Genomic DNA, 21,660 nt, shown 5'->3' with positions numbered 1-21,660 from the left:
CCAAATGCACCTAGCCAAACGCACACATCAGGTCTCCCTGAGAAATCCTTCCCAAACTTAAGCCCGATCCCATTCAGATAATATGTTTGTTTTCAAATGAATGTGTATCTTTTTCAGCACCAACTACATCCCTAAGATATGTTTGTTGGCACTGGATCACGGGCTCCCTATACTGGACTCAAGAAAAAAGTCAATTATCTAAGCCAGGGGATTCCAGTCAACTGGTTAAGCTTAAGACAGATTAGTTCAAGCTACTGATGGTCACACTCTTGAAAATTTGTCTCTCTTTAAGTACCTTTCCCTAGTTCTTGCACATGAGCTCTCATTTATTCCTCCTATAACACCATTTCTTTGTGATATATTAATATAACTGATTTGTGCTCAAATAAGTTTGGAAAATAATACTTGCTGTATGTCAGTTGCTTTCAAAAATGTTGAGCAATAACAATATGTTTCATATAATATTTACTGCCTTTGATGTGTTCATTTTTCATTTCTTCCCTTTACAGTTTATATTTTAGATTTTTTACTGTTTCTGGGTTTGCATCTGTAGGTTATATTTTCTTTTCAAGTGCATATATTAATGTACCCTCATCATTATTTTATCTGAATTTATGTAATTTTGTTTTATTCCCTCTCTCACAACATTCTTGATTAAAGCCTTTCTGTTTAACCTGAGCTTAAATTTTTAATTTTAAGAGCATGAGATTAAATTATAGGAAGAGTCACAATATTGTGTCCTTTGACAAGAAACTGTTTCATTCAAAATAATTGTAATTCAGCTTAATTTAAGAAAATATGTTAATAGACAAAGTTGATATAAGAGTTACCAAAAAAAGCATGACAATAATATATAAAGATATTGACATTTTTATTATACTAAACACAACATAAACCAAGAAAAGAATAAGTAGTATACAATTTAAAGAACTATTTTTTTCTAAAAGTTATAAGCATAAAAGCTGAAAAAAAAATTATCAAATATGTAAGTGAAAAAAAGAGTTAGGCTTATCATTAACATTTTAAAAGACATTAGGTTTTGTTACTTAATTATACCATTATTTATAAATATATAATTTTATTGACTGGATCCTAGAGTAAAACAGTAAAGTAAATTTAGCGTTTTTTGTCCTTGGTAAAAAGTTTAACACTTAATTCACAACTAGTTGTGTGTTTCTTTCTAACATCAGAATGAATTAAAAATGACATATAACAGTTCACTTAATCTGTATTAACTATATTTAGGTATGTGTATTACAATCTCCTGATCACAGCTTCAACAATACTCTGGCAAAAATGAGAAAAAAACAAAAAGTGATAAAGATATAGTTCTAAATTGTATTCATCTCAATTTAATTATATGAACTTTTTATGTGTAAATATCCTGTACAATTTACACTCTAAAGTAACAAGACTGGTTTACACTATAAATACTATCAAGAAAACAGATCAAAAGTTTGCATTTTAAGCCTGGTTATCTTACTAATATAAACATTTAAAAATTAAATGGTTCAATTAGTAAAGAAAGAAAGAAATTATGAAACTTTTCATTCTGTTTCCTACCATTTCACAGTCATAGCTTAGAGACACTAAACTTTGCCCTTAATAAGGGACATTTATTTCCTTAGAAAAATGATACAGATTCTCCAGAAGATTGCCATACTACTTATCCAGTAACATTAAAGCATTGGTAATGGCAGATTACTAGCAGGAACACTGGAGTATGCCAAAGTATTAAATATACCAAATGCTTCATATTTCAGGTAAAAAATTTGAGGAATTTAACGATGTATTTGTCCGTATTCATTTGCTTGCAACTTCTCCAAAATGTCATCAAGTGGCTAAGTTGTTAAGGCTAACACCATATATTTTTAGACATTAGAAAATGCAAACACACTTTCAAACACTTCAATACAAGATAAAATGTATATATATATTTAAGTTTTATTTTGAACAAAAAGAGTGAAATTGTTTTCTCACCAAAAATCTAATCTATCTAAAACTTAGATATTCTGTTCTTTAGCGAACATGATATAAAGCAGTGGTCTTCAAACATTTTTCGTTCATATGTCCCCTAAAATAATTTTGACAAATAAGTGATATCTTGTGCATATTTAGATTACATGAATATTTTCATCATAAGTTTTAGTTGCAAATATGCAATTTCTGCTATATGATAAATATTGATGCTTTAAAACAAAATTTAAATCAGTCTTTTAAATGTATCCCATGTAATATTAATACCATACTGAATTGTTACTACTGTTGTTCTTCTAAAATAAAATATTTCCTTGAATTTGTATTTCTACTTCCTCCACAATTTTATTCTACTTTGAATCTTGGAAATCTGTTCTTTATCACTCTATTATACTTCTCTGATGTAAACTTTATACAAACAACAAGCACATACACATTTATATTGAAATTACCTTTGAATTAATTTTCTTTGACCATGAGGTGCTAAATTTTTTTAATCGTCTCAGTTGAGTTACCATTACAACTATTATGGGGACACAATTGATCCAAACAATGAATAAGTCAAAAGTTTTGACATAAAATCATTAAAAATAAAAGGTAAATTTTAATTAGAAAGGTATCTCCTAATGGGATGAATTGGGGGAGATGTGTTTATGAAGGCTTAATTTAAAAAACTGTTGAACTGGCCCTTTATTTGGCTCTCTGGAGATTTTACCTTTCCAAGAAATTCACCTTAGTAAAGTCCAGGGTAAGTAAGAGGTATGCCTTTCTTGTATAAACTTAGGAGAATGGTGACACTGAAGAGAGAGATGGGAAAAGAGAATGCCAACTGACCCCAAGTTGCATTGTAGGCAGATCGATTTAAGGAAGTGAAGGATTTGGAAATTGATTCCTTTAAAATTTTCTGTGTCCCCACATACCCTTGGAAAGTCTCCGCATACCCCTAGGGTATCCCTGTCACAGTCTGAATACCATGCCTCTAAGATCCCTAGGCAAGGTGTTGTTAATTTGAACTATGCTAAGAAAAAGTACTTTTCCTGAATTACTCCTTTGGCTAAAAAGCTGATTTTGAAAGTTTCTGAGGTAGTACCATGTTACATTTTGAAATCTGCTTTTTGACCACTTGGCTAGACAAAACACACAGCTATGTGTCATCTGAACTATCACACTCCATTAATCAGCTGACTCGTTTTGTACACATACAGATTCTGAATAAGAAAGTCATATTAAGGGATCAGGATAATAGTACTGTCAAATAGAGCTCAATTAGGAGCTTATACTGCTATGGAAAAGCACTAGAAAAATAAATAATTACACAGCTCTTACATGTAAATAAGAATGGGTGTAACGGTCTTAAAACATTTTAAAAGAACTCTAAATTTAAAAAATTAAAGCTGTGTAGTACTATGGCTCATCTTAAAACTTAATGAATAAGGCACTTATCCTGTGGAATGTCCTAAAATGTCAGCTCAATTGTAGTACCTAGGCTGGCTTCAAGCAGAAGCAGAAAACCTTCCAGAAAGGATATGCTTGGTGTTCAGTCTCTGCAGATATGAGCTGACCTTATCCTGGAATGCCAGTGTGGCTTCACATGCACAAGCATCTTCTGTGGAGATGAGTCTTCGTGCTTCTGCAATGGCTGAAGACAATGACAATACACAAAATGTTATAGCTAATTAGAAATCATAGCAAATCAGGAAATCTGATTCAATACTTCCATTTTTAATTCTTACCTAAATGCATTTTCTAGGAGATAAAAGAATATAAGAGCACATGGAAAGAGGAGAAAGTACTGTGGACTTTGTCACCAAGGAAACTGAGTTAGAGATGTTGAGGAAACGTTTACAGTTGTCAAAGCTGGGTGATGGTTATATGAGAGTTCATTCTATTGTTCTCTATGCTTTTGTAATTGTCTGAAATTTTCCATGATATAAAGTAAATATTTAAGTTGATGCAGGGAGAAGCCAAGAATGCAGAGAGAAGACAATCCCTTGTGGTACTGTGTACTCATTACGAAATGAAAATGTTCACTGTGGAGAACAGTGTGAGGTTCATTTAAAAACCAAAAATAGACCTTCCATATGATCCTGCAGTCCCACTCCTGGGCAGATATCTGGAGAAAACCCTGATTTGAAAAGATACATGCACCCCAATGTGCATAGCAGCACTATTCACAATAACCAAGACATAGAAACAACCTAAATGTCCATCGACAGATGAATGGATAAAGAAGATGTGGTACATATATACAATGGAATACTATTCAGCCATAAAAAGAATGAAATAATGCCATTTGCAGCAACATGGATGGACCTAGAGATTGTCATACTAAGTAAAATAAGTCAGACAGAGAAAGACAAATATATCACTTACATGTAGAATCTAAAAAAGTGATACAAATGAATTTATTTGAAATAGACTCACAGACATAGACAACAGACTTATGGTTACCAAACGGGATTGGGGGAAGGCGGAAGATACATTAGGCGTTTGGGATTAAGACATATCCCTACTATATATAAGATAGTTAAACAACAAGGACCTACTGTCTAGTACAGGGAACTATACTCAGTATCTTGTAATAACCTATAATGTAAGAGAATCTGAAAAGTTATATATATATATATATATATATATATATATATATATATATATGTATATATTACTGAATCACTTTGCTGTATACTTGACACTAACACAACATTGTAAATTAACTATACTTCTATTTTAAAAAATGAAAATGAGGAAAACAGTCCTCTATTTGTGTGGCCAAAACATTTCAAGGTTTAAAATTAGATAATTCCTGATGTCCTATACAGACTATTATTCTACTGAATGGTTTGAACTGAGAATTCTAGTTCTTACCCATAAATACTTTGGAACTAAAAATTCAGGTTTGTATTGACATTTAAGCAAAGAACCTGGGAGAATGATAATTCTAACTCCAATTGCTTTCTGTAATTCAGTGAGGCAGCTATTCCTACTCAATATCGTAGCCCCTAAAGTTGCCTAACAGAAACAAGAGTAACTTCCAGGTCTGAAGACTGATGAATAATCTTCCAACTGAGTAGTAGTCCTGCTTGGGGACAAAGAGTAGTCCTTTGCTCTTGCATTTTCTCCCACATTCTATCCGTAAAATGTTACAGAAAAACCCAAACGAACTTTTTGGTCAACCCAATACAAAGATAAGATACAGGGCTGGAGGACCATAAATTCACTTGATTAATCTATCTAGCTGTCTAAATCCTATTGAAACTTTTAGGGACAGCCAGCTCAAATCCCTATCTCAATCAGTAAATTAATTAGTAATCCAAAAAGTATCTACTGATTATCAAGCACATGCCCATCATCCCTGTACAGAATATAAAATTGGTACCTATGATACTTTTCCAGTATATCTTGCCTGATAGCCTATAAGCTCCATGAGGGTAGGGGCTCAGCGTAGTATTCTCATTAAAACACCCCATAGAAAACTGGAAAACTGGGATGTTGCACAATTGAAAGTTGAGAGATGGATCCATTCACACTGGCAGTAAAAAGAATAAAATATTTAGGAATAAATTTAACAAAAGTAGTGCAAGACTTGTACAGTGCAAACCACAAAACATTAATCTGTCTCGAGTTCCTTCCTTGGGACCTAACAGAGTACTAGATATAGAAGAGAAGTTCCATGAATACTTGCTGAACAAATAAATAAGTGAACGGCTAAACAAATGAGGTCAGAGCCTAAGCCATTATAAACCATTCTGGAATCCTCAACTTCCAGGGGAAGAAAAAATGCCCAAGACTGATTTTTCTGAAGATTAAACACTTAAGATAGGAAGATGGCACCAGAAATACTCAAATTCTAAAAGCAAGCTGCTCCTTGTAAGTCCTCACCCTCCCCAAGAAACTGATCCACACTTCACTTCAAATGAAGAAGTATCTGCTGAGTAACTGTCACGTGTTATGGTAGATGCTAAGAGTACAGACAAAGTCTCCTACCCCTGGTGGTTGGGGTCTACAGGAGCATTAAACCACCAGTCCAAAACTTGCATTTTCTTCCCCAAATCTGCTTCACTCTCAGTCCCCTCAGTAAAGATCCCCCATCCTTCCAGCTGCTCAAGTGGAATAGGAAAGCCATCCTACTCCTCCCCCATCCCATCCCCACATCCAGTTTATCACCAAGCGCTCCCTGTTCATCCTAGCTTCAAAACATGTCTGGAATCAGTTTACTTCTATCACATTGTCACCATCCTAGCCCAACTGCAGTAGCCCCCGAACTGGTCTTCTTCTGCTCTTCATCCTCTTCAATCCGCTCTTCACACAGCAGCTAGAGTGACTTTTAAAAATATAAACAGCATCGTGCTGCTCCACTGCTAAAAACCCTCCATGACTTCCCATTTCTCATAGAATTTTCCATGCCCCAGAGGAGCAGCATGATTTGACCCCGCCTAACTCTCCAAACTGCCTTACCCCACACTTATCCCTGGCTGGTCATGCTTCCGTCACACGGGTGGCCTTTCACTTCTCTCCCCACTAAAGCCACCACTCAGGGCCTGGCGTTGCTCTCCCTCCTTCCGCCAGCACTCCAATCTCAACCTACCTGCCGCTGGTCCTCAGCATTCAAATATCACTTCCTCAGAGAGCCCCTCCCAAATGGAAATATGTTCCCCAACCCCCATTCTGTTCGCTTCCACCAGTGCTCTTATTTCATTTATAAATGTGTTATGTACTTGTCTTTTCCCCCTAGACTGTTACCAAAGACCATACCTGTTTTGTTCATGATTGTATACCTAGTGCCTAGAACATAGCAGATGCTGTATTTATTGATTGGATGAAGGAATGATTGAAGGAACACACAAGTAACCACAACACAAGGCATCCAGTGCGGAAAAAGAGGACACAGTTCAATGGAAGAATAAGGGGAATTCTGGTAGAATTCTGGTAAAAACTGAACTAGTCCTGGAAATTAAACAAACAAACATTATTTTGTAACATTTGATCCACAAAAAGTAATTTATAGGACACTGATGTAAGTTATGCATAATAAAGACAAATGCCTCATAATGCACAAAAACGAATGCATGATAAACCCACTGCACAACTTAAGAATTAAAACATAACTAATGCTGTTGCAGAGACGTCATTTAAGAAGTGGAAATATAAATACAATCTAGGAGAAGAGATTTGCAACACATGAAAACAACAACGAATTTATATCCAGACATGTGAAGAGCTGTTATGATAAGAAAAATATAAATAACGCAATAGAAAAATAAAGGCATAAATAGATAAGATCTTATTTTCCAGATAAGAGACTGAAGTGACAAATAAATATAAGAAGAGAAGCTTAGCCTCTTTAGTAACCAGGAAATGGGGAAAAGAAAGACTACAGGGAGATACTTCTTTACATCTACCAGACTGACAAAAGTTTAATCCAACAAAACCGAACGTTGGCAAGGATGTGGTTCTTGGATTTTGACAAGCAGAAGAGGCAGGGGAAGCAGATCACAGTAAAGGATGGAGACAGGTGAGTACAGGTCACGCCCCAGGAATATCAAACAGTCCGTGTGTCTGGTTCACAGGTCTTGGAGAGAAGGAGTGAATCTGGAGCCAAATGTAGTGACAAGATGAAAAAGACTGGTTACCAGAGGTAGGGATAGTGGAATGGGGCGTTTTTGTTTAATGGGTACAGAGCTTTAGTTTGGGATGATAAAAGTTCTGGAGATGGACAGTGGGATAGTTGCACAACAATGGGAATGTACTTAACACCACTGGACTACACTTAAAATGGTTAACATGCTAAATTTTATGTCATGTATACTTTACTGTAATTAAAAAAAACCTGGACTTAGGGAGATACTTTAATTACGGGAAAAAATGGAATCAGACCATGGAGGGAAGGATACCTGGTGGAAAGGTAGAATTATTTCATTCTGAAGACCTTTGGGAACCACTGGAGAATTCTGACCAAGGAGCAAGACTCTGAACCGTGCTTCAGACTTGGAGACAGGAAAGCTCACTCCTAAGACTGTCCTAGCACATGAATTAGGCTTAAAGGGACAGTCTTTACCTGAACATGTCTTCTTGTCTTCATTCAAGGTGTAGCCAGTATAACAATCGCAGTGGTAAGACGCGGCCCCGTCATTCACACAGATGTGCTGGCACCCATGAGAGCCCAGTGCACACTGGTTACGAACTGACCAGGAATGGGGCATGAAAGAGAATATTCACAAATTACAACTGGAAACTAAACACAGACTTCCGGGAGAAAGAAGCTTTGGTTCGGTGCCAACAAGTGCAGCAAATGAATCCTACGGTCGTCAGCAGCGCGTCTCCCATGTTTCAGAAGGAGAGAGCCTCTTTTCCCGTTCCCTATCCCACACCTCTTTCCTTGTTATTTCTTGCAGCTATCTCGGTGCCTTCTCTTTTTTGCTATCCGCAGTCCTGGGGCTGCACTGAGTCTTGATTCTATTCCAGAACTTATCTCCAGCCTTTCCTGATGACCATGAATGCCTCCAACCTTTCCGGCTATACACAGATCATCTTCACCATCACCAAAAATAAATTATTAGGGACCTACCTGCACATGGAGTTACATTTGATGCTGCACAAAAACTCTGTTGACCAAGGGCCTGCCCCTGATGCTTACAGTGGGACAGAAAACACTGGCCTGCACACACACACACACACACACACACACAGATAGAGGAAAAATAATAACAATGATGATGATGATGATGATGATGGTGATGGTGTGTATGACTGGATAGGGAAGTATTTGTGTCTGTCACACATAAATACATTACAAGGAACAAGGGCTTCCTGGGATACATAGGTTCTTTCTCGGCCATTGCAGAAGCCAAACTACTTTATTTGTTCTCCTCTAACTCTCCTCGTAAGTGTCATTTTATGCTCACAAACCTTCCATGGCTCACTATTGCCTATAAAACTGCTGTTCATGAAGCATAAGGCCCTAGGTAATCTATCCATAGTGTCTTTCCAACTTTCACACTGATATTCCCCTTCACTACTACAATTCAGATGTTTCCAGCAAAATGCCTACTAGCAGAACATTTTGTTTTCCCCTCAGCCCAGCTTAGCAGAGACTCTAGCGATAACAAGTGGATGTGCCTCCAGCCCCTGGCCCGTGATCTGGGGCTCCACATTTAATTTACAGGCCTTGCCACTGCCCAGCAAGGGGAAGGCAGGCCATTAGAGGGGATCTGACCCATGTCGTGTACCCCAGTTTTAGAATGGCATCCATTATTGCTGTAAAATATATAAATACCAACTTCCCACCATCTCGTCTTTTTCTTCTATCTCTTTTTGCTGTCCTGTGCTTTGCACCATGAGACGTGTAGCTTAGTGTTTGAGAGCATATGTAACCACCAGAGCAAGTGCCTGGGTTCAAATCCTGGCTCTGCTACTCACTAGGCAAGTGACCATAGGCAAGTGACTTTGTCTGTGCCTCAGTTTCCTTGTAAAGTTGCTGTGAGTAAAGTTGCTGTGAGCAGTAAATGTGTGACTGTGCCTAAAACGCCTAGAACCGTGCATGGTACCCAGTAGGCACTGAAGAATGTTGGCAAACCGTTATCTGGAAGTGTTGCCTGGAGTGGTCTGCCTTAACTGAAAATCTCCTTTGATTTCTTTTTTTACTAAAATGGTCCATTTTATGCCGTAATATCTGTTAGTTTACACGTAAATGTGTTTCTGTTTCCTTTTCCCAGGTCTTCAGATTAAAGGTCCTGCTTAAAGTACCAAGAGGGATACTTGTAACGGTTTGAGAAGTGCAGCCTTGAGTCCTTTCCATCTAACTGACTTAGTCCCACCCCCTGAACAAACCAATGCAAGCCACTCCCCTTGCCCGTGCCCTCTCCACTCCTCCCTCTAAGCCTTATCCGCCCTCCTGCCGAGGCCCACCTCCAGTCCAAGCCCTGTGTCCATCCCAGACCTCCTGCCTCCCAGCCCCTCCCTTAGTTACTGTCGGTCCCTCTCCCTGGCTAAGAGTCCCTGCTTTCTTAAGGTGCTGGTTCTCTTTGCACCCAGCCTGTACGTAGCTCAGAGGCAGAAGCTGACGCTTCCTTACATCCCCCCAGCGCTTAGCAGAGTCCTGGGAACAAAATAGGTGCTCAGTACTCTTTTATTGATCTCATTTTTTTAAAAAAAGGGGAATTAGTGATATGCCACTTCCTTTCATCTCTCTTGAAAAGGTCACACATTACATCTCAAGGAAGAGGAAAGCATACATAAAATCTAAAAAAATATTGAATATGCCAAAACTAAACACCACCTTGAGAGCTAGGAATTTCTCTTAGGAGTGTTTTTACATTACAAATGCCACTCTGTTCCGCCAGTCAGTTTAAATCAAATTAATGAGGATTAGCAGTTCTGGCACGGGCTTCCTCGCCAAGTTATAAGTCTCAGATTCACCCAAGACTGATCATCTAGAAACTGTCAGGGAAGGACTTGCTTCAAACTTACTGGAAGATCTGTGTGGGTCTAATTCAGTCATTTACAAAGCCTCCTTTACTAAAACGATCTGGCTTTAAGATTAAGGCTACAGAAAAGTTCCAGGCCAAGTTTTAATTGGAAAAAGATCAGTTCAGCCTATCACACCAAATAGTTACTGTCCAGCTGACTTCCTCTAAAGTTTCCTATTTGCTTTACAGAGTTATAAAATTTTCCTGGATCAGGACCGTACATTCAATTAGCTTTTCTTATATCCCCCACTCCCTACCCGTTACCCAGTAATTTTCTGAAGTGAGCTATGTTTGCAAAACCCAGTGAGCTCACTGCCTCCTGAGCAATGTTTACCTTGGTCTGAAAAGCATGGTAGAATGTCTGAAGCCCAATTCCTTACATTACCTTTAAGAATCTCTCTCTTGGTGAAATGCAAGTTGGTTTCACTGCAGTAGAAAGAGCCCCGGATGAAAGAATTTAGTGAATAGACCTTACCTGAACACGTTTTTTTATCTTCATTCAGAGTGTAGCCCTCGTAGCATTCACAGTGATGAGACCCAGCTCTGTCATTCACACAAATGTGCTGACAGCCGTGTGTGCCCAAAGCACACTGATCTTGAGCTGCCCAACAAAAGTCCAGAAGAAAAGATATTAAACGTGGGAAAGTCTTTTATCAGCCATATATAGAAATCTTCTTATTTGCAGCTAGCAATGCAGAAGAGGAAAACTTATTAGAAACCACTCAAAGCCATCAGTAATATCTGTTCTCACTAGGAATTAGCTGAGTAAAACAAACTCCTACACACCCAATACTTATGCTTCTATCTTTCCCCACCCCTTTTCAGAATCATCTATACTGAGCTTTTATAATTGAAGTATCTCATGAATACTTTCTAAAGCGTTCCTTTTAGATTTGTTGTATTTATGCTGAATCAGAGGGATTCTAACAGCTCTGGGACGAATTATACTAGAATCAGAAAGACATAGAATTAGAGTTTGAAGAAACTGTAGTTCGACCCTCTCCTGTAATAAATGAGGAAACTGAGTCCAAAGGAGACCAAATGCCTCAGAGCAGCATCAGAACTCAAGACCCAAATTGCTACTCAATGTATTTTTCTCTGTACTGACATGATATTTTTAAACTATTTTTTTTTTATCTTTGAGCTTTTTGTTTTGAAATCACTTCAGGCTTATGAAAAAGTTTCAAAAATAGTGAAAAAAATCCAGTACTTCACCCCGTTTCCCCAAATGTTAATATCCTATATAAGCATAGTATAATTACCAAACCCAGGAAACTAATACTGATACAATGCCATTAACCTACAGACCTTATTCAAATTTTGCCAATGGTTCCACCACTAATGTCCTTTTTCTGGTCCAGGATCCAATCCAGGATCACACATTGCATTAAGTTGTCACATCTCCTTAGTTTCCGCCAATCTGGGACATTTCTTTAGTCTGTCTTTGCCTTTCATGACTGTGACACTTTTGAAAATTACTGAAAAATTAGTTTGTAGAATGTCTCTCAATTTGGGTTTGTCTGAGGTGTCCTCATGATTCTGAATTTTTAGCAAGAATACCACAGAAGTGCCCTCAGAACATCATGTCAGGAGATGCATGACGTCACTGTGTGTTATTGCTGGCAATGTTAACTCTGATGTCTTGGTTGAAGTGGTGTCTGCCAGGTTTCTCCACTATGGAATGACTGCTTTCTTTCTGTAAGTAGTAAGTACCTTGTGGGCTGTTATTTGATTTTCACATACTAAATTGTCTTTAGATTCTGGAAAGGACTCTTAGGGCTGGGTACAGAGAAGGAAATAAACAACACACTCACACATGTGGGTCATGAGACACACATGCTGCCATTTATAACTTTTCTAATAAGAAGGAGGAAAAGCCCAAGATGGCAAGAGAGGAAAAGAGACCGAGCTCCCTGTCGATGTGACCCCCACCAAACACTGACTGGGGAGACAGGTAAACAGGGAGGCAACAGTAAAGCCTCTGCCCCCACTTACCCGAACATGTTTTCCTGTCTTCATTTAAGGTATAACCTTCATAGCACTCACAATGATAAGAGCCAGTTCTGTCGTTCACACAGATGTGTTCACAGCCGTGAGTGTTAAGAGCACACTTATCAATAACTATCAAAAGATGATCAAGACAAATGTCAACACGTGGAAAACATGGTAAATAAATAACTACGGGCCACACCACACACACACACACACACACACACACACACACACAGTGCTAATGAAATGGGACAGCTTGGCATGAGAGGAAGCCTGCTGGACTGGGTGGGAACCCACTTCCTGATCTTGGCTCTTTCACTAACAGACCCCATGACATGGGTAGGTAAGTCTTCTCCCTTCTTGTGGAGGTCTCAATTTCATTTTCCATAAAATGAGCAGGTTGAATTAAATAATCTCTAAGTTTTCTTCCTCTCAAAAACTTTCTTCTAGGTTTTAACACATTGGACCTAATTCCCACTCTTCATTGATTGTACGTGAGTATTCACAGAGCAGATGAGTGAGAACCTCCCTAGATTTTCTTCCACTTCTAGATTCCATGAGTCTTCTATGGTCACAGAGAGGTAAGAGGAGCTTGTATTTAATTAAATAAAACCCAGGAAACAAAATCCAAAACCTCAAAAGGACGAAGAGTTTTGGCCCCCTTCCTCACTAGCGCTTTTCCCTACTAACCTTTCTCTCTAAACCTTGTAATAAGTACTGTAATAGGCTGTTTTAGGTATTACCTCACTTTTCCCCTCATGTTCCTTTTCAAGGAAAGTCGTTGATAACAGTAAATCCACCACAGGGCAGTTAGGAGAAAAGCATAAGGCCAATCCAAAGCCTGGGGTGAGTCCCCAAATAAGTTTCCATCAGCCACCACCCCTTAAGCAGCCTCACCTGAACACGTCTTCTTATCGGCATTCAAGGAATATCCTTGGCTGCACTCACAGTGGTGCTTGCCTTCCCCGTCACTGACACACACATGCTGGCACTGGTGTGTGCCCAGAGCGCATGGGTCCAGAGCTGTGCAAAGGAAATTTACAACAGTCAGCATCGACAGGTAAGAAGCATTTCAGATACTTCCTCCTGTGTCAAAACAACATCACTCTCCAGGTTCCTCTCTGATTCTATCTTTAGTTCACTCTAAAAATTGGCTACTTGTTTCCTGTCCCTGGCTTATTATAAATACCATTCTTAGTAATGTTTAAATTAGTAACTAATTTAAAATCCTAGATCTTGTGGTTGACTTTCTCAAAAAAGAAAGGGAATTTTGAATTTGGAGCTGAAGCCAAACACTTTACATGAATCAGGCAATTCGATATTTTATTCAATGTATCCACCTAGCCAGAAAAAAAGACTTTTGCTTCCCAACAGAAAGAAGGGAACAGTAATGTACTTCCTGAAGTTCTATGAGCTAGTGGTCCCACTGCCACCAGAACCCAGTTTCCAAGGGTTCTATAGTTTGTGTCTAAACAGAATTCACACCCAGGCTTTCCTCTAGGCCTGGAGCCCACTCACTCTTGGGCAGCAATACATGTTTGAAATTGCAAATGATGGAGGGCAACGTAGGTAACTGCCTTCCGAATATGCGGCATAGGTTCCTGAGCCCAAATGTATACGCATGCGACTCTCATATCTGCCAGGAGAATAAACTCACATGCTATATACAAACCAGTAAAAAGAAAAGGAAGAATACAACAAATTAGATTACATTAGCTAAACGGCATCCTCATCTTTTTGCTCCTGGAGCCATTTTTAACCTCAGATTTTTTTCCCCCAGTGACATGTTTTGATAAAAGAATCAATGAATTCAGTCATTTCTGAGAAACCAAGGAGGCCTGTTGCAGGAGGCTGGCACCCCTGTGGCAGGTCACCCAGCCTCCACTGTTTTGGCAACAGGACAGGTTAATATTTTCCCAAGAAGGGCCTTCTCATGGAACAATCTTTCCAGCTCGTTGACTACAACAGCTGCCCCTCAGTCTTTTTTCCATAGAGAGGATATTTTCCCCCCAGAACAAGCAGATCTTTCGTACCAGCATGAAAAGATGGCCACTCACCACTTGTTACTTTATGTCCTTCAAGCCCAACCCCAGGTGCTATCTTTGAGACCCAGCCTTGCCATAGACCAGCATCTTTATGGAAAAGTTCTCACCCACAAACACAGGGGGGTTTTCTGGGAGAAAGAAAGCTATTTTCTTTTGGGAAACCAGTGAATGCTGAGTCAGTGCCACCAAAGCCAAGGACAGCTTGTGAAGACCCAGTGTCCTAGGGCAGGAAAGATAAGGGGTCCCTGGCCAGGTCTGGTTGAGATGAGGCCAGACTTTGCTCCAGACCAAGACTTCATCTCTCATTTCCTGACAAATTGTTGATTGCTGAGTTTCACGTTCATTTATATATAAAGTCTCCTTGAAATTTACAATTGTAATTATTGGTTCACTTGTTTGTCTCATCCCCAGCCACAGATTGTTGCTTGATGGTAGGGAGGGACTACTTTATCTTTGTATCATCAGTGATCAATAAACATATGTTGAAAAAACAAATGTGAAATAGATTATATAGCAAAAAGTATCTACATTTTAAAATTCACCTGAACTAGAAATTTGTCCACACCTGCTTAGATAATTCCACAGAGGGATTTGAAAGATTATCTCCAAATGATAGAAAATAAAGCATGACTATAGAAAGAAAGAAACAAAGGAAGATAGAAATTTTTAAAAGAAAAACAAAAATAAATTTAAAAGTAAAAATTAAAAAGTTTGAGTCCCACAGATTCATAATTCTGGTCAGTGACTACAGATAAACCCGAGTCTTGAATGGATTCATATTCATGGGTTTGGCTGATTCATGCTAAAAATTCTAATTAAATCAGCATGTTCGGATTTCAACTCCATCCTAAAGGAAGAAAGGAGAAGAACAGTAACAGAATAATTAAAAAATTAAAAATTAAAATAAAAAAACAAAAAATACCCTGTTTCTTGCTATCTCGCAAGTGAGCTGAAACCCTAACCTTCCTGGTCCCTAATCCTCTCCCTCCACAAGGAATAATCAGACACCGAGCTGAATCTGAAAACTGGAGTATTCACTACGTGTACACACTGACTGAGAGTTACACTGGAATATAAGCCAGCTGATCTTTCCACAGACAGACACAGCCCCCGTCTTCTGCCCAAAAACAAGCAGAGTTCTGTTAAATCTAGAGATGGGAAAACTAAAGAAAATATCGTGGGCAGAGGGGAGAAGAGAGGTGTCTGGAGATTTTTTTTTTTTTTTTTTTGCGGTACGCCGGCTTCTCACTGTTGTGGCCTCTCCCGTTGCGGAGCACAGGCTCCAGACACGCAGGCTCAGCGGCCATGGCTCACAGGCCCAGCCGCTCCACGGCATGTGGGATCTTCCCGGACCAGGGCACGAACCCGTGTCCCCTGAATCAGCAGGCGGACTCTCAACCACTGCGCCACCAGGGAAGCCCTGGAGATTTTTTATTTGTATTTTTTTCTGACCCCATCAGGGAATAGCAGGGTCATGTACCCTGGATATTTCCAGAACTTCACATTTCTAATGCAAACACGAAGATTTTTATGAGCAAACCAAGTTATATATAAGGCAGCTCTATATTTCTAAACCAACGAAGTATGTTTAAGTTGGTAAAAAAAAAAAAAAAAAGAAATACACACATACGAAAAAGCATTGCTTATATTTAAGTTTTCCATAAATTTTCACCAAAAAAAAAAAAGAATAAATCTCTTTTTTTTTGGATACACAATGTCTGACTATATAACATCTTTTCTAGTTGGAAGCAAAGACTTACCACAAAAGGTTTCCTGGAATCTAGAGGAAAGTTTCTCAATGACCCCATAGGTCTCCACATAGAAAACGTGCTCGTCCAGGGGCTCACTGGCCATCATCCTCAGGGACTCCATGTCTGCCCGGTCCACGCCCACGGCGTACAGCTCAATACCGGATGCCTGGGCCCGAGCCGCCACCTCATTCACCTGATCCTGGGGCCGCCCATCTGTCACGATGATGGCCACCTTAGGGATGTTGGAATTGGGTCCCCGAGCTCCTGCCTCCACTGTGAAGGCTTCGTCCATCGCTGTCTGGATGGCCAGACCCGACATGGTGCCTGTGGACAAGGGTGTGATCCGTGCCACGGCCTGTTTCAGGGACTGCTTATCCGAGTGGGTCTGGAGATGGAACTCGATCTTCACGGTGCTGGCGTAGTTCACCACTGCCACCCGCGTGTCTGCTGGCCCGATGTCCAGAGTGTCAATTACCCGCGAGACAAAGGTTTTTACTTTGGTGAACTCCGGAGGCCGTACACTACGAGAACTATCAATGATAAACACCAAGTCCAAGGGCATGGTCTTGCAAACACCTGCAAAGAAGCGTGTGGGAAACAGACATGACTAAGCAATGAGCAGACCACAGTCAGAAATGGGGCAGTTCTGGGACTTCCTTGACAGTCCAGTGGTTAGGATTCCATGCTTCCACTGCAGGGGGCAAGGGTTGATCCCTGGTCTGGGAACTAAGAGCCCGCATGCCCGTGCTGCCAGGCCAAAACAAACAAACAAAAAAAAAAAACAAGAAAGAAATGGGGGCAGTTCTCCCACCCAGAGAGCTCTGGCCAGCATCCCTTGATCCCAAATACCCCACTGTCTGCTGTCTTCCCCAAGACCACCCTCCCTTTGGATGTTGAAAGCACTGAGGCCTTCAGGATTCCCTAGTGAGAATTCACATAGAGGTGTGACATTTCCCCAAATATCTCCCTTACAGGCTGGCTGAGTCCTGAAGTTTCACTGGGAACCGTATCCTTCTGCTTAAAGTTTTGTTCAAAGGTTCCTCTAGACTCCCAGGAATGAATGGATTCCAGACCTCTCTTGGGCATCTTGGCCATCAGAGGCAATGGGACAGTGACCCTGAATCGTGTGAAAGGTGAACTCAGGGCACCTTCACTGCACCCTCCCCTGCCTCCAGGCCTCAGAGCCCCTCGGACAATGGCAGAGTGTGAGGTAAGGCACACTGGTGCTCTCATGCTGGCCTCCTTTTTTATTTTTTTGCGGTACGCGGGCCTCTCACTGTTGTGGCCTCTCCCGTTGCGGAGCACAGGCTCTGGACGCGCAGGCTCAGCGGCCATGGCTCACGGGCCCAGCCGCTCCGCGGCATGTGGGATCTTCCTGGACCGGGGCACAAACCCGTGTCCCCTGCATCGGCAGGCGGACTCTCAACCACTGCGCCACCAGGGAAGCCCTGGCCTCCTTCTTTTACTCCACTTCCAAGGCGGTGAAAACTGCTCCAGAGTAGCCCTAAATTCTCCCTCCATCTGGTCATTCACTCATGTTTAGTGAACTTTGAGGTCCAACTAGCCCTGAGTTACAGTTTGAAAGTGGAAGAAGGAAAACAACTTAATCTGGTCCATGTTGACTTCCATCTTTGTCAGCATGTCTTGTTTCAAGAAGCAGAGATTTTGACTTAGTATCTGTCCTCCTGCCCCCACCAAAGTGTCTTAGTCACCTCTCTTTCATTTTTTCATTCACCAAATATGTATTTTTTGAGAGCCTACCATGTATTAAGCCATGGGGCTACAAAAGCAAATAAGCCAGATTCCCTGCCCTCAAGAAACTTGTATTGTTCCCACACAAAAGTACCTGGCACATTGCAGCAACACAATACATTTTTGTTTTCAGCACATCCTTCTTATCCTTTTTTCCTCTAATCTCGTTCTATACTCCTCCCTCTCCTAGCCACCCAAATCAAATCCAAAAGTCAGGACTAGCTAAGAAAGAAGCCATTCCTCTTCTTTCAACACACACACACACACACACACACACCCCAAGCCCTGAATGGAAATGAGATCCTTGGGCATGAAGTGTCATTCAGGGGTTCTTTTCTTTCCTAATAGGGGGCTGGAAATTGATGCAACTCTAAGAAGGCAATTTACTCAGTGTGTAGGGGGCAAAGGTGTAGGTATTTATTCATTCAAAATAAATTCCTAGGCTAAGCAGTTGATGACAGAAAAAGCCCAGTCTGGAACAGGAATTATGCCTCTGTATAGTTTTCTTTTAAAAACTGAAAAGTATCCTCTTGCTGTTAGCCTGATTCCTAGAGGTATTAACTAAAACAATAAATAATATCCTACTTTCAATAACACTATAGAGATCACAGGATTCCAACACAACAACCCTGTGAAGTTAGAGATGCAGAGGTTGTTTTTAAACCCATTTTACAGGCAAGAAAACTGAGTCTCAGGAAGCTGTAAGAGCTAGAAAGTGGTAGAAAATAGCGGTAGATTGCACTCCAGGTTTCCTGACTCCCAGCGCAAAGGGACTTTTCATTTCGTGGTTGCCTCTCTCTGAAGGAACATTTTCTACTACCAAAATTAACATTACCTCATGTACCTAGTAAACAGCCCGCTTTGTGACTTGGAGCCACCAGCCTGAAATATGCTGTGCGTCACGTATTTAGCTAGGTCAAAAGGAATTAATTCTTTAAAAAAAAAAAAAAAAAAAACCTCCAGAATTTCATTTCATCCCTAATTACCATGCACCGAGAGCAAAGAAGAAGAAAATCCTTCCAGGAGTTGGATCTGGATGTTTTTGCATAATTTGAGTAAAAGGAAAACTACATGTGATACGAACCCATATCTGACAATGCTGTCACTAACACCCAAGTGGTGTCTTTACTAATATCGAGGCTATGTTCTTATAAATAAACATGCAGGATTCCTTGCTTCTTCACTTGATTTTTCACATGGAATCATCTATGGGAGGTCACAAGGGTGTGGTGGGCAGGATAATGCCCCCCAAAGGTGTCCATGTCCTAATCCCCAGAACCTGTAATTATATTAATTTACATGGTAAAGGAGACTTTGCATGTGTGATTAAGTTAAAGACTTGAGATTGAGGATGTTGTCCTGGATTATTCTGGTGGGTCCAATGTAATTACAACAGCCCCCAGAGTGGAAGAGAGAGGCAGAAGAGGAGATCTGAGAAAGGACATATGAGGACTCATCTTGCCTTTGGCGGCTTTGAAAATGGAGGGAAAAGGCCATGAGCCAAGGAATGAGGGCAGCCTCTACAAGCTGAAAAAGGCAAAGAAACGGATTCTCCTCTAAGGTCTTTCCAAAAGGAACGTGTCCCTGCTGACACCTTAATTTTAGTCCAGTGAGACTAGTGTCAGACTTCTGAGCCACAGAACTCTTAGATAATAAATGTGTGTTGTTTTAAGCCACTAAGTTCATGGTAATTTATTACAGCAGGAATAGAAAATACAGGGGGCTTGACTCAGATGGCAGGACATTCTGTGAGCATCTGCTTACTTCCTGATTCAGACCCCCTCATCATTAACTGTTTTTGAATCTCACTCCCCTTTACTAGATAACCGCACTTTGATTCTCAGAAACCAAGAAAATGAGAATCTGAATTTCCTAAAATGTTTCCTTACTCACAATAATTGTCAATTTCTGATAGCTCTGCTAGAAATAAAAGCCCATAGCAAAGCTTAGCAGTTTCTGGGTGCAAAAAGAAGTGAATTTGAAAAAGGGTGGAATGTTGTGTTTATTAAAGAATTATCATTCAATATTGGTTTGGGTTTCAGGTAATAAAGGACCAGTACTGCTTAGGAGGAACATTGACCACCCCACGCAGAATCCCTCCTCTCCCTTCCAGATGCTTCCCCAAGGGAGGTGGATCAGGACCAGAGGTAAAATTTACTTCTGGGGGCTTCCCTGGTGGCGCAGTGGTTGAGAGTCCGCCTGCCGATGCAGGGGACATGGGTTCGTGCCCCGGTCCGGGAGGATCCCACATGCCGCGGAGCGGCTGGGCCCGTGAGCCATGGCCGCTGAGCCTGCGCGTCCGGAGCCTGTGCTCCACAACGGGAGAGGCCACAGCAGTGAGAGGCCCGCGTACAGCGAAAAAAAAAAAAAAAAAAATTAACTTCTGGGAGAAAGGCTTCTCCCCTATCCCCATTCCTGGCCCGGAGCAACCAACTGGTTAGTAACTGAAGTTAACCGTTGTGAACCCTGGCACTCCCTGTCTCAGTGACAATGCTCTCGCCATATCAAATCCAGCCCACTGGAGCTGATGCAGGAACGAATCCTTTGTGCTCTTCCTCAGCATTATCCAGAAAGGTGCAGCAGGGGTAGACAACACAAATCAACCTGGGCCATGAAGCATCACTGGCCAGATGAGACTGGACATCCAGAAAATGGTTTGATGCAGCCTCTCTTTAACGCAGGACTTTAACAAGTCTGATGCTGGACTTTTTGGTAATGAAGATAAAATCTTATGTAAACCATATTGAGAGCTTGGTAGCTTGAAGCAGCGGAAAGATCCATGCTTGGGATATCTGAGCCCTGAGTTTTATTCTGGGCTCTGACACTGATTTGCTGGGTCCCCTCCCCTTGACAAGCCTCGGTTTCCCTATATGTGCTGTCAGGGGCTGTGTCAGATGATCTTCCAGCTCTGCTGCTCTAGGAGCTTTGCTCAACCAGAGAACTAAAAGCAGAATCTCAGGAAAGGTTTACTGAGCTGAACCAGAGGTGGGTCTAGGACAGAGAGCTGAGAGGCGCCTGATGTTCCCACAGCTGCCCCATCCTCCCTGCCCAAATCTCAGGGGGCAGTTGCTGGAGTTTGACCTTCAGGAGACCCAAAGTCTAGCCCTGACTATGAGTGACCTTAGGCATCTCTCCCTTCCCTTCTCTGGACCTCAGTATCCCCACAAGATTCATCGGGGAGGGGATCTTTCTCCTGCACCACAGTCTGGCTCGGGCTGGGATGGAGGGAATACCTGGTGGATGACGGAGGCTCTTCCTCCTCATTCAACGCCTGATGCCCCTGCCCACCCAACCATCCCGCCCGGCCCCGGCCCCGGGATCTTCCTTCTTCCTGGAGGGTGTCCCTCCCTGGGGCCCTCTCAGGTCCCTCTCGGCCTGGGGACCCTAACCCGTCCCCGCCCAGGCCCTGTACCTGCGCCGCGGGTCCCGCCGTGCTGGCCGGCCCCAGAATAGGGCGTGCCGGTGGGGGCGGCCGGAGCGGGACGGCGTCCGGGGCTGCCCCCTGGGCCGCGGGTCCCCAACCTCAGGAAGCCGGGGCGGTCCAGGGGGCCGGGGACGGCGGGGGGTGGCAGCAGCAGCAGCTGCCAGAGCAGCAGGAGCAGTCCCGGCAGATAGCGCAGCATTGTGGGCTTGGCGCTGCTGCCCGTGTCCGTCGGGGGGTCGTCGCTCCCTCGCTGG

The 21,660-nt window shown here is 41.5% G+C and overlaps 1 protein-coding gene across 1 annotated transcript; it reads right to left on the bottom strand.

The window, feature by feature from the left end:
* Positions 1-1,781: 1,781 nt before the first annotated feature.
* Positions 1,782-21,605, bottom strand: MATN3 (matrilin 3; the record flags this gene model as incomplete). The annotated part of the gene is made up of 8 exons (XM_079721138.1): positions 1,782-1,841; positions 3,510-3,616; positions 8,033-8,158; positions 10,918-11,043; positions 12,438-12,563; positions 13,332-13,457; positions 16,240-16,806; positions 21,395-21,605. 8 exons carry the CDS (start codon positions 21,603-21,605, stop codon positions 1,782-1,784), a joined length of 1,449 nt encoding a protein of 482 aa, XP_079577264.1.
* Between the last annotated feature and the right edge of the window lie 55 nt (positions 21,606-21,660).

Source organism: Hyperoodon ampullatus (genome assembly GCF_949752795.1).
Source record: "Hyperoodon ampullatus genome assembly, chromosome: 15".
In the NCBI taxonomy this organism is placed as follows: Eukaryota; Metazoa; Chordata; class Mammalia; order Artiodactyla; family Ziphiidae; genus Hyperoodon; species Hyperoodon ampullatus.
This window is presented reverse-complemented; position numbering and strand designations above follow the sequence as displayed.